Consider the following 13,459-nt stretch of genomic DNA (forward strand, 5'->3'; position numbering starts at 1 on the left):
CTCTTCCTCACTCACACACACACGACACCGCTCGAACCTTCCAAAACATAGTAACGTTATTTCATAAAGTTCGGGACTGAACCGAATTACAAGGACATTCGCGGGCTTCATTGAACAGGTTTTGCCGCTTTGCTTGATGTTATAACGTTACACTTGCAGTGCGCGTTCTCTCCCGCGGGAATTTTCTTTACAAATGCTTCACAGAGGCATTATTTATGTCTTTTGGAATGCAGTCGGCTTATATATTAAAACCATGAAAATCACTGAGAAGGCTGCTTTCATTTTAAAATACTAACGCGTGCTTTGTGAAGAGCGCTCGTGCATGCGGCCGTGAGCGACTCATTGGTAAATGTACTTGCATGTCAAAATGATTTTATGACGCGAAATTAATGTAAACACGGTCAGTTATATCTTAAACCAACAGGACAAACCACATTTACAATTTCAAAAGAGATATATGCATTAGTGTGAATGCAGCTTATCGTATCTAAACTGAGGGGAAATCACTCCAGCTCTTGAATGAAAAACATTCAGACAGCCTACTTTAAAATACTGAGACCACTCTTTGTTTATTGCTTGTAATGTTTTTTTTGTTTCTCTTTATTTACTAGCTTTTATATTTTGAAGCTATATTATTTTATATAGCCTATTTAAAATTCTTAACATGTAATTGGTTTAATTAAATGTTTTTTATATTTATTTTTTAAAGTATGTGTTTTTACACATGTAATTAAATACATATTTTAAGAGTTATTAAGATTAATTAATAAGAAAAAAAGTAGATCAGATCATGAGCTATCTAAAGATTCCCATCCCTACTGTACAATGATTTATTGCTTGTCTTTGTCGACTAATACAGAAGGTAAATAACTTTTTTTTAAATCGCATATTAAATCGCAATCGCAATATTGGTTAAAAAAATCGCAATTAGATTATTTTCCAAAATCGTTCAGCCCTACACTTTAAACCATACTTCAAACCTCCCGAGCAGTTGGCTGTGCTCAACTGCCTTGAGCCAGATGTTCAGCTTGAGCTTGGTATTAGTGAGATTGCCACTGTCCTTTAGGGAGCTTTCGTACTGCTTTCCAAGGCATATAATACTACAAACCCAATTCCATAAAAGTTGGGACACTGTACAAATTGTGAATAAAAACAGAATGCAATGATGTGGAAGTTTCAAATTTCAATATTATATTTAGAATACAACATAGATGACATATCAAATGTTTAAACTGAGAAAATGGATAATTTTAAGAGGAAAATAAGTTGATTTTAAATTTCATGGCATCAACACATCTCAAAAAAGTTGGGACAAGGCCATTTTTACCACTGTGTGGCATCCCCTCTTCTTTTAATAACAGTCTGCAAACGTCTGGGGACTGAGGAGACAAGTTGCTCAAGTTTAGGAATAGGAATGTTGTCCCATTCTTGTCTAATAAAGGCTTCTAGCTGCTCAACTGTCTTAGGTCTTCTTTGTTGCATCTTCCTCTTTATGATGCGCCAAATGTTTTCTATGGGTGAAAGATCTGGACTGCAGGCTGGCCATTTCAGTACCCGGATCCTTCTTCTACGCAGCCATGATGTTGTAATTGATGCAGTATGTGGTTTGGCATTGTCTTGTTGGAAAATACAAGGTCTTCCCTGAAAAAGACGATGTCTGGATGGGAGCATATGTTGTTCTAGAACTTGGATATACCTTTCAGCATTGATGGTGCCTTTCCAGATGTGTAAGCTGCCCATGCCACACACACTCATGCAACCCCATACCATCAGAGATGCAGGCTTCTGAACTGAGCGCTGATAACAACTTGGGTTGTCCTTGTCCTCTTTAGTCCGGATGACATGGCGTCCCAGTTTTCCAAAAAGAACTTTAAATTTTCATTCGTCTGACCACAGAACAGTTTTCCACTTTGCTAGAGTCCACTTTAAATGAGCCTTGGCCCAGAAAAAACGCCTGCGCTTCTGGTTCCCGTTTAGATATAGATCCCGGTAATAATGGCAACCTTCCGGTGGCGCTGCTCTGCTGGCGACCCGGACTCGTGTGCTGCTGGTGCGGGAGCTGTTTTTATTATTTATTCATCGTTTTTACTATTTTATTGTGGTTTTCTATCGACTGTGTGAGTGTGTACGAGGATACAGAGGAACACCATGGCGTTATTTGTACAAGGATTATTATTGGCATTGATTGTATAGCAGCTCCTGAGGATGTGTCAAACTTTTCCACACTTGGAGGGTGGGTTACCAATCATCTACACCAGAGATACGTTGCTGTCTCTCCGCTACATGGGAACAACATCGCCGCCCGCGGAGTTATTCAGCCTTCCTGAGGCATTTAAAATCCTGGCACCTCATAAAAAACGGCGGAAAAGAGGCCGACGTGGGGGAACACGACAGCGTCTTCGCTGGAGAGGAAGTAGACCTCCGCTGCCCGGCATGATCCTGAGCAGCGTTCGCTCTCTCAGGAGTAAAATGGAGGAGCTCCGTGTCAACATGAGGGTATGTTTTGAATACCGCGAGGCGAGTTTGCTGGTTTTTACGGAGACCTTGCTTCACAAAGACATTCCCAACTCCTTGATCGAGCTGGAGGGGTTCTCCCTTGTCCGTGCAGACAGGGAGGAAACTTCGGGGAAAAGTCGAGGGGGAGGTATCTGCGTGTTTGTGAGTGACAGTTGGTGCAGAAATTACTCCGTGAGAGAGACTGTGTGCAACCCTGATATTGAATTACTTTGCATTTCTCTAAGACCCTTTTACCTCCCGAGGGAGTTTGGCAATATCATAATCTGTTCAGCTTATGTTCCCTCCAGTGGGAATGCGGCTCGAGCTGCAGCTCGTATTGCAGATTGTGTTCACAACCAACTGCAACGCACTCCGGGAGCCCCGGTTTTTATTCTTGGAGATTTTAACAGCTGTAAATTGGAACTATCCCTTCCTGGATTTGAACAGTATGTCAACTGTGGCACTCGAGACAGTAGAGTGTTGGACAAATGTTATGGTAATATAAGACATGAATACAGGGCCAGTCCAAAGCCCCCTTTGTCAAACTCAGACCATAATACAGTCCATCTGATACCCACCTATAAGACTGTTTTAAAGAGCAGTAAACCATCCACTAAGACAGTGACTGTTTGGTCTAAAGACGGCATAGAGACACTGAAGGGTTCATTTCTCTGTACAGACTGGGACATTTTTCATAATTTGGGTATCGATGAAGCCACTGACACTATTACAGAGTATATTAAATTTTGTGTGGATTGTGTGGTCACCAAGAAGGTTATTACAATCTATCCCAACAATAAGCCATATATCACCAGAGAGTTAAAGAACTTCATCAATCGGAAAAAAATGGCATTTAGGAATAATGATAGGACGGGGTTGAAATCTGTTCAAAGGGAGCTTAATCATTCATTAAAGGAGGCAAGGAAGAAACACAGGGATGTCTTAGAACAGAATTTTGTTTCTATGGACTCTAAAAAACTCTGGGTCTCCATGAAAGCTGTTACAAACATGACAACACATAGAAAGGGCCTCATGACATATGATGAGTTGAGTAAAGCAAACACACTTAATGATTTCTTTCTCAGGTTTGATACACAGGACTATTCTTTGGAATGCAATAATGTACTACAGTCAATTACAACTGACCCCTGTTCAAGGTTAGTAGTTGATCCTCTCAAAATCCAGTCACTTTTCAGCCATGTATGCAAGAAGAAATCTGCAGGCCCTGATGGCATCTCTGCTTTTCTTCTAAAGACCTTTGCTGCAGAGCTAACCCCTGCATGGTGCCCTGTGTTTCAAAGGTCTGCAGATTTCCATCTGGTTCCTGCCCTTTGGAAAAAATCTACCATTATTCCCATTCCAAAGAAACCCTGTCCTATAGAAAACAACGATTATAGACCAGTGGCTTTAACTTCTGTTGTCATGAAATGCTTTGAAAAATACATGGTATCCATACTGAAATCTGAAGTCAACCCTGAACTGGATCCACTCCAGTTTGCTTATAGGCAGGGGAGGAGTACAGACGATGCAATTAATAGCATCACCCACCTGACCCTTAAGCATCTGGAGGAGCCCAAGGCCTACGCACGCATTTTGTTTATTGATTTTAGTTCGGCTTTTAACTCATTACAGCCTCATCTGCTCTTACAGAAAATGGCCCAGATGAATGTTAACCCTTTTTTATTATTAAGTGGTTTTATTCTTTTTTAACAAATAGAACCCAAAATGTCAGGATTAACGACTCAGTTTCGGAATCCAAATGCATCAGCACAGGTGCGCCTCAGGGCTGCGTAAGCTCACCGGTTCTGTTCACTCTTTATACAAATGACTGTACCAATAGTCTCCCAGGCAACCTGTTTTTTAAATTTTCTGATGACACTGCTATTCTCAGCCTGCTTCACCAGAACTCAGACCCGTCAGTGTACTTCACGGAGGTTAATAATTTTGTTCAGTGGTGTGATAAGAACTATCTCACAATTAACACTAAAAAAACTGAGGAGATGGTGTTTGACCCTCGGTCAGTGGGGGATCATACTCCACTGTCTATTCACAGGGAAGAGATCAAACAGGTTTCTTCTTATAGGTATCTGGGTATCCACCTGGATAACCTTTTAAGTTGGGGTGATCATGTTGATCATTTATGTTCCCGTTTACAGCAAAGGCTGTATTTTTTACGCAGACTGAGGGTGTTTGGTGTCAGTCAGAAGATTATGTTTTTATTTTATCAGGCAGTGATGGAGAGTGTCATCAGGTATGGGATGACGGCATTGTTTGGCAATCTCTCCCCACAGTCCAAATTGAAGTTGCAGTGCCTGGTACAGACTGCTATGAAGGTGATGGGGAGGACTGAAAAGCTCTCCCTTCAGTCCATCTATGAGCAGTCTGTACTCAGGCAGGCGCGGAGAGTTCTGTCTGACCCGTCCCACATCCTTCATACGGAGTACGAGCTCTTGCCTTCTGGCAGAAGGTTCAGAATTCCAAAAACCAAATTGAACCGTTACAAATATTCTTTTATACCCAACTCCGTCAAAATTTTTAATCAAAATTTTTAGATTGTACGAGGAGGAATGAGAAGTGTGCAATAACTTGGTGTTCTGCTTGTTGTTTTAGTATTGTATGTTATTTTATTTTCATTTATTTTTTAGATTTTCATTAGATGTGTCATGAGTGTGTGTGTAGTCTACATGTACATCTTTAGCTGGTATTTCTTTTACTATGTGTATTATTGTTTGTAATGGCAGCTACTACTTTGCACCACGCACTTTGAGTCCATGACAAATTTCCCCTAGGGGACAATAAAGTATATTCTAATTCTAATATGGCTTCTTTTTTGACCTATAGAGTTTTAGCCGGCAACGGTGAATGGCACGGTGGATTGTGTTCACTGACAATGTTTTCTGGAAGTATTCTTGAGCCCATGTTGTGATTTCCATTACAGTAGCATTCCTGTGTGTGATGCAGTGCCGTCTAAGGGCCCGAAGATCACGGGCATCTAGTATGGTTTTCCGGCCTTGACCCTTATGCACAGAGATTGTTCCAGATTCTCTGAATCTTTGGATGATATTATGCACTGTAGATGATGATAACTTCAAACTCTTTGCAATTTTTCTCTGAGAAACTCCTTTCTGATATTGCTCCACTATTTTTTGCCTCAGCATTGGGGGAATTGGTGATCCTCTGCCCATCTTGACTTCTGAGAGACACTGCCACTCTGAGAGGCTCTTTTTATACCCAATCATGTTGCCAATTGACCTAATAAGTTGCAAATTGGTCCTCCAGCTGTTCCTTATATGTACATTTAACTTTTCTGGCCTCTTATTGCTACCTGTCCCAACTTTTTTGGAATTTGTAGCTCTCATGAAATCCAAAAGGAGCCAATATTTGGCATGGCAATTCAAAATGTCTCACTTTCAACATTTGGTATGTCATTTATATTCTATTGTGAATAAAATATAAGTTTATGAGATTTCTAAATTATTCCATTCTTTTTTTACTCACAATTTGTACAGTGTCCCAACTTTTTTGGAATCGGGTTTGTATATGTAATACTATATACTACGTATATACTAATACTATTATATTATAGACCCCTTTTCAGTTGGTAAACATGGTAACGTTTTTATGTGGGCGGAGCTTAGGGGGAGGCAGAACGATACCTCTGGCCGCTTCACTAATGCTAGTTAGAAAGTTTTATTAGCTTGTTTTTTTTAACAATGACTGGAGAAAATCAGATTTTATCTTAATGTGTAAGGTCAGTCACTCTCCAGGACCGCGATTGTTATTTCCAAAAGTTATTTTTAACGGACAGAACCAGATTGGCCGCCTACACGCTCACTCGATGCATGGACAATCTTACAGGATAACGTTACGTTACCTCGGGTGAGTGGCCTGACTTCTACACCTACCTTATAGAGAAACCGATCGTAAAGAGAAACTGAGGGCATATAAATCTTTAGATGCCTATAACTATGTGCTGAATGGTCCTGTACAAGACGTGTGTGTATGATCCGCAGTTCTGCCGAGCCAGGGCAGAGAAGACGACAACGTAAAGAGTGTCATTACGGTGCGATTTTAATGATGTGAATATTTTCTAGAAATAAAAGTTCCAGATACAGCATATTCATTTTTCATTGATACTTGCACCAAACAACACAATAAGATGACATTTAAAAATAATAAAAGTAATTTAAGCTCCTTATTATGTAGCCGAATCTGTGCTGGTTTGCATTGGCCGCCTCCAGTTTTCACTTTGTTTTGCCTCCAGCTAGCGCCGTGACGTAACTGTGACGTCGGCGCAAAAGGGGTCTATACACTATATAATAGGGATGTCCCGATCAGGTTTTTTTGCCCTCGAGTCTGAGTCCGAGTCAGTTGATTTTGAGTATCTGCCGATACCGAGTCCCGATCCGATACTTCTATAATATATACAAAAAAGAATAAAAAAGAGCGAAAAAACAGACCCAGATTCCAGACTCGTCTTCGGCTGGGTTGCCTGGGTAAACTCACTGTATTGTGTCGGGTGTTTGTTTTGAGGAGCCGTATCAGGTTTGTTGTTTTAAATGTAGGCAAGCCTTTTTCTTTCCACCTCTTGAGATCAAGTTTACATATCTCACAGTTTGCTTTCGTAATGTTGTTGTCATCAACTTTAAAATGTTAAGCATAAATATACTGATAATAAAGACACTGTCAGCAGTATTGACAACATAATAGATCACAGAATATTTCGTTCTGTATAGACACATACTGAAAGGTATTGATCTGTATTGCAATATTTGAAAATTGATATTTATTTATTTTTAAATCATATTTATATCAGAATTTGTCAACCTAGACTTCAACCATCATTATTTAATTTATCAATATGTATTCGTGTACAAAATAACATATAAACATATTTTCCTATTCTATTTTGCCTGGAAATAGGGTAAAGATGGTGAAATGTTAAATAACTAATGTTATAACTGTTATGTCACAGCTTCAAGACCGTCAACACTTTGTGGAGAATGATGACATGTACAGCCTACAGGACCTGATTGACACCTCCAGTGGACATCTCAGTTGTTCCCTCACTGAAATTCACACAACTTTTGCCAAACATATTAAACTGGACTGTGAGGTAAGTACAGTAAATAGAAGCACAGACAATGGAAAAAAAGCTAACAAAGTTTATTCAAACTCCTTAAAAGAGTCAGATCATTTTTTCTTTTGTGTTATACGGATAAAAAAAAAACATGAGGGTAAATGATCACAGAATCATCCTGTAGCGTCTTGACCAATCAGAGACACACAAATTATTAATTATATTTAACCCGTTTGACTAAGGCTATCGAGCCCCACTGGTGAGTTATAATGCAGTTTCAGTGGCAAACGGTTCCGTATGGCATACCACCTACCACAAAACACAATATCTGGCCAACCACCGTCATTCAAGCAATATACACAGGAATATAATGACTGTAATTACAATGCAACCTATACAAACAGACTCTTCAAGAATTCTACGAAACTGTAGCGTGGCGGCCTGTACATAGCCAGCTAGAATCTTTCCGTCTCAACCACAGCCAGTTGCTGCTCCTTTCTGCTGCTTCAGATAAGTTCTTTACTGTGCGACGCAACTCCCGGCCACTGAATCCGACGTCTCTGAGGAACCGGGTTGTAGAGTGTGCCACAAAGCCTCGACAACCCACTTCCACTGGATAAACCTGGACTCTTCATCCTCGCTGTTCTGCTTCAGTGGCCAGACGTGCATACTGCAATTTCTTCCTCTCATATGCTTCATCTACCGCATCCTCCCATGGCACTGTTAGCTCTATCACCTGAACAATGCATGCCACAAAACCAGACCACAAAACAATATCTGGTCGTAAGTTAGTGGTAGCAATCTGAGGTGGAAAAATAAGCCGTTGATCAAGATCAACCAGCATCTTCCAGTCCCTAGCAGCTTCCAGTTGTCCGAAAATTGGTGCCAACACCTTTTCCCGGTGGTTGCTCGCCTGGGCAGAGGAATATTGACTTCTGCGTGTAATGTTTTGCAGGCGGCAACTTATTGGTCATACTACGCTTGCCTTCAAATGCTAAAGCCAAACATCGCAGTACTTGGTCATGGCGCCAAGTAAACCGACCTTGGCTAAGAGCCACCTTACATCCTGTCAAAATGTGCCTTAATGTGGCAGGTGATGAACACAAAGGACAAGAGGGATCCTCTCCTACCCAGAGGTTTAGGTTCTGCGGTGATGGGAGGACATCATATGTTGACCTAATAAGGAAACTGATCCTACTCTCTTCCATTGACCAAAGGTCTTGCCAGCCCAACTTGTGTTGTTCCACACTCTCCCATCTCATCCACTCTCCCTGCTTGGCCTGGGAAATGGCCTTTATAAACCTGCTCCTCTCCTGCTTTCGCACCTCGTTGACTACCAGCTTCCTCCTTTGAGCTGGGCCTGCCTTGTGAAATTTAGAAGGAGCTAAACTAAGCCCAAGACCCCCTCTTCCATGCTGTACCTGTCCCACAATATCCCCAATTTGAAGGGCAGCCTTTGCCTCTACTACAGATTTCTTTGCTGACCACTTTCTACCAGTTAACAACACAGGGGCTGCCTCCCTTACATATTTGTCACGTGACTCTACTAAGGTCATTTCCAGCCTGACCTTGGCACACTTAAACTCCTCGGTTAAAGCAGAGACTGGCAGCTGCAATATTCCTTTACTATAAAGTCCCACTCTGCTGAGGCAGCGTGGAACTCCCAACCATTTTCTGATGTATGAACTTATGAATGCTTCCAGCTTATTCACTGTTGTCAAAGAAACCTCATACACAGTCAGTGACCACAGAAACCTCGGAAGTAGACCAAACTGAAAGCACCAGAGTTTTAGCTTGCCTGGTAGAGCACATCTGTTTATGCTCTTCAACCCTTCCACTCGAACTGTGTCCTTTAGATCCCCATCATACCATCTCCCAAGACTCTTCACTGGCTTCTCATAAACTGTTGGTATTGCCTCACCATTAATGAGGAATGTTTTATCTACTACCTTTCCTTTAACTATCGAGATACTCCTTGATTTAGAGGGAAATGTACATTTATATTAATATATTAATAACCAATATTGAGTGTTCGCAGGATGAACCATGTAATTGGTTGTAATGTTAATGTAGCTACATCTGATTAACTGATCCAAGTATTCATAATCAATTATAACAAGTTATGATTGATTATTATTATTTCATAGAGCTAGTTTACTACAATCCCTTTAACTCTTTCCCCGCCAGCGTTTTAAAAAAAAGTTGCCAGCCACCGCCAGGGTTTTTGACGATTTTCGCTAAATTTGAATGCCCCCGCTGAATATTTTCTTCCATGAATATATAAAGATGATATATATAAAAATAAAGATCTGAGCCTCTGCTTTTTGGCAAAAATAACGTTTTTATTTTATCTTCATCTGTTCTTTTTTTTATTGCCTCTTGAACAGAGGTAGGTTTGTCAAAAACACAACATTTTGGACAAAAAACTGAGAAAAAGGTATTTTTATCAAACAAGTGCATTTAAAAGCAGAATACATTCAGATGTTGTTTCCTTCATATATAAAACTTTCCAAAATAAATTAAAAACATAAAATAAATGTAAAATATATCAAATTTCCCAGGATGTAAGGGAAATGTAACTTTTGCAATAAAACTTCTGCCTCTGCCTCTCTGTGTTCTACCTGTGAATAATGAAGAATTGGAATTACAATAAACAGGCCTAGACACACACACACACACACACACACAAATACATATTACAATGTGGTAAATGTGCACAAAGAGAGAAATAATTTGACAATTACACCTTCATATTTAGACAGCCACACATAAATGCCTGCACACACACATACATATTATAGTGTCATAATATTATACGATCTATCTGCGGCACGTCCATGGCTAGCATGAACATGTGCATCTCTCTCACTGACTACTTCGTCCCGATCAGATTCAGAATTATCAAATAAAGAGTGATCGGACTCCGAGTCCATTAACCTCCAGTACTTCAGCCATATACCTCTGCATTGTCTGTCTGATACATTCTCACTACTCCACTGTTTGAGACGATTGCAATCTGTTTCTCTAAACAAAGAGTTGCGCAATCATTCAGGACATGCGCGCGGGTCTTCCTTACCGTATACCACCTAAAACACGGAAACCCGGAAAATTCCGTGTTTGGCGCAGATGCGTTTTTTCATTAAACACGGAAAATTCCGTGTTTGGCGGGGAAAGAGTTAAGACTTAGTAGTATTTTAAATACCATCTTCATGTCTGAAACTCTTTGCTGCGCTCACACTGTGGGTATGCTGTTGAGTTCAGCATGATTTATATAATATAGGCCTGGTTTGACAGACAGGGCTTGGATTAAGCCAGGATTAGGCCTAAATTCAATTAGGACTTAAGCTTTTTTTCTAGTAGCTTTTATAAACATGCCTTAGGAAAAAAAACAGTACTGGTGTGCATCTCGAGACAAAACAATGGAACTGACATATTTTAAGTTAGAACAGCTCAAAAATGCAATTTAGTCTGGGACTAGTCTTAAACTTAGTCTGTGAGACTGAGGGATAACTTGGGTGGATGAAGTACACAAATCCTGAACTGATTTATCAAAATTAATTAGATCACATTTTTACAGTGAAAAACAAAATCTAGTTCTTATTTTGTTCCGTTCATATTTCATGTCTAGAAATCGTTTGTTTTCTGTGCCTGTGCTCAGTAGAACAATCTACCCAAGCAAATTCTGTTATTTCTGAATGAAATGTCTCAAAAGTTAAAAGAAAAATTTGATCATGGTATGACTCCTTGAAAGTGAACAGCTTCTGAAGTGAAATCAATTCTGCTGTGTCATTATGCCAGCATCTCTGTCTTAACTCTCTCTTTTTTATACCATCAGAAATGCCAGGCCAAAGGCTTCATGTGTGAATTGTGCAAAGAGGGTGACATTCTCTTCCCATTCGACAGCCACACCTCCATCTGTAATGACTGCTTCGCTGTTTTCCACAGGTTTGCTTTTAAACATATTCACTCACCACATTCATTCCATATGTACTGTGGCCTGGAAAGGCATAGGTTTGGTTCGCTAATCATATTAACTCAACAGGAACTTGATTATATATTCTTGGCCTGAACACATTCATATTTTGTGACCATGCAGTGTGAACTTGTGACCGTAAGATCCTATGATGAGGGAACCATATCCTTTTCTCATGGCCATGAGTTTAATAAGTAAAACAGATTTGTATGACTACAGTAATGTGCGATAATCAGAAAGAATGAAGACACTGAAGATGGAGTAATTTATTTTAAATTAGAAATGACATATTGTGATAAGTCAGAAGGCATTGAAGAAGTTCATCCTTTAAGTGACAGTTCACCCAAAAGTAAAAATGCTTTCAAGTCAGGTCAAGTCACCTTTGCCTTTACAATTCAGATCAAACTAGCTTTAAAGTGATAAAATGACACCCATTTACATAATTTACTCACCCACGTGTCGTGTACTCACCCTGTATGATTTTTTTTTCTGAGAAACAAAATTGTGAAGAGAGTGAGCCAAACTGTCCCTTCCCAGGCACCATAAACTGCTACTTATTTCAGCGGAAGTGAATCAATCAAACCTAACTGGAAAATAACATTATTCAGCAATCGCTAAAAAACAAAACCAATCTCTGTTACCATAAATCTTGTTACCTGTGCTCAATCCTGCTCCTGCCGATCGACTGTCCTGAACAGTTTATCTGCAACCCCAATCAAACACACCTGACTTTAATTTTCAAGTGATCCAGAAGACCTTAATGGGCTATATGCACGCATAAGTTCCGCATTTCACGCAAGGATGCTCATCCATTTCCGGTTGTGGAGATTAAAGCGGAGAAAAACCGAGGAAAACGGGATTATGACAGAGTCTTTAAAATTTACTGTCCTCCCGTCTTTGAAACGAAACGTACATACGTTTAGATGTAATTTTATATAGTGTTTTTGTGACTAACGTTTCTTTAGTATAACCATGGAGTATAAAATTCAATACAAATTCTCGGTTTTGCATTGGACTCTACGATTGGCGGAAGTTATCGAGCATCCTTACACCTTCACCGGAAATACCACCGTGCATAGAGCCCATTGGGTGGTCAGGTGTGTTTGATTAGGGTTGAAGATGAACTGTGGAGGACAGTCGATCAGGAGCAGGAGCAGGGTGTCTTAAATTATATTAAGTTTATCTCTGTAAAGCTACTTTGAAATAATCTGCATTGTTAAAAGCGCTATATAAATAAGGATGACTTGACTTGACTTACACTTAATGTTATGCTTTTTTAATTTTACAGTGTTGACTGTAAACCTCAATAAGAGGGTAATAGAGTCCTACAAATATCTGTGCCTTTCTATAGCTAATCCCCTATACCAGGGGTATGTGACCCTGCTGCTGGAGAGCTACTATCCTGCAGAGTTTAGCTCCAACCACAATCAAACACACCTGAAGCATCTAATCAAGGTGTTTAGGGTTACTTTTAAAATTACAGTTAGAAATGTTGGCGCAGGTTTGGAACTGAAGTCTGCAGGAAGTTATCAGGTGCAGGGTTGGATACCCTTGCCCTAAAGGTAGATTGATATAAATATATTTTACTCTTCCTAACTTCGCTCATGTAACCCCTCCACCCGGGTCTAACTCGACCTGCCCAGAGCGGGCCTCGAACCCGGGTCTCCGGCATGAGAGTCAGGTGCTCTAACAAGGAGGCTAAAGACTGCAGCCTCTAGCGTCTGTCGCTAGAGCGCATATTGAGAATAGAGGAGTGAGGTTTACTTGCACAGCAACTACTAGCTGGCCTCCGTTACACTCAGCGATATTGTCTTCACTGTTGGTTTGCTATGACAGTAGTTGACCTGAAAGAGAAAATGTAAACCCTCAAAGGGTTAGTTCACCCAAAAATGAAAATTAGCCCATGATTT

General features: G+C 40.2%; 3 protein-coding genes across 6 annotated transcripts in view; 2 read left to right on the plus strand and 1 right to left on the minus strand.

Annotated features, from left to right (window-relative positions):
* The window catches only part of def8 (differentially expressed in FDCP 8 homolog), a 160,478-nt gene that overhangs the window by 144,499 nt on the left and 2,520 nt on the right, over positions 1–13,459 (plus strand). For all 4 annotated transcript variants that reach the window (XM_089135408.1, XM_039681741.2, XM_039681744.2 and 1 more), the window contains 2 exons: positions 7,472–7,612; positions 11,412–11,521. In XM_089135408.1, coding sequence (XP_088991534.1) covers positions 7,472–7,612; positions 11,412–11,521 — 251 coding nt within the window. The remainder of the gene's footprint in view (positions 1–7,471; positions 7,613–11,411; positions 11,522–13,459) is intronic.
* On the plus strand, positions 1,954–5,067 carry LOC148977333 (uncharacterized). The gene is made up of 4 exons (XM_089116656.1): positions 1,954–3,989; positions 4,388–4,565; positions 4,725–4,963; positions 5,049–5,067. The coding sequence occupies exons 1-4, from the start codon at positions 2,206–2,208 to the stop codon at positions 5,065–5,067; spliced, it is 2,220 nt and encodes a 739-aa protein (XP_088972782.1). The 5' UTR covers positions 1,954–2,205.
* Positions 8,309–10,840, minus strand: LOC148977334 (uncharacterized). The gene is made up of 3 exons (XM_089116657.1): positions 10,815–10,840; positions 8,801–9,550; positions 8,309–8,312 (listed from the first exon to the last, which is right to left on the minus strand). The coding sequence occupies exons 1-3, from the start codon at positions 10,838–10,840 to the stop codon at positions 8,309–8,311; spliced, it is 780 nt and encodes a 259-aa protein (XP_088972783.1).

The sequence above is a fragment of the Pimephales promelas genome, chromosome 10, assembly GCF_988280905.1.
Source record: "Pimephales promelas chromosome 10, fPimPro1.hap1.1, whole genome shotgun sequence".
Lineage (NCBI taxonomy): Eukaryota > Metazoa > Chordata > Actinopteri > Cypriniformes > Leuciscidae > Pimephales > Pimephales promelas.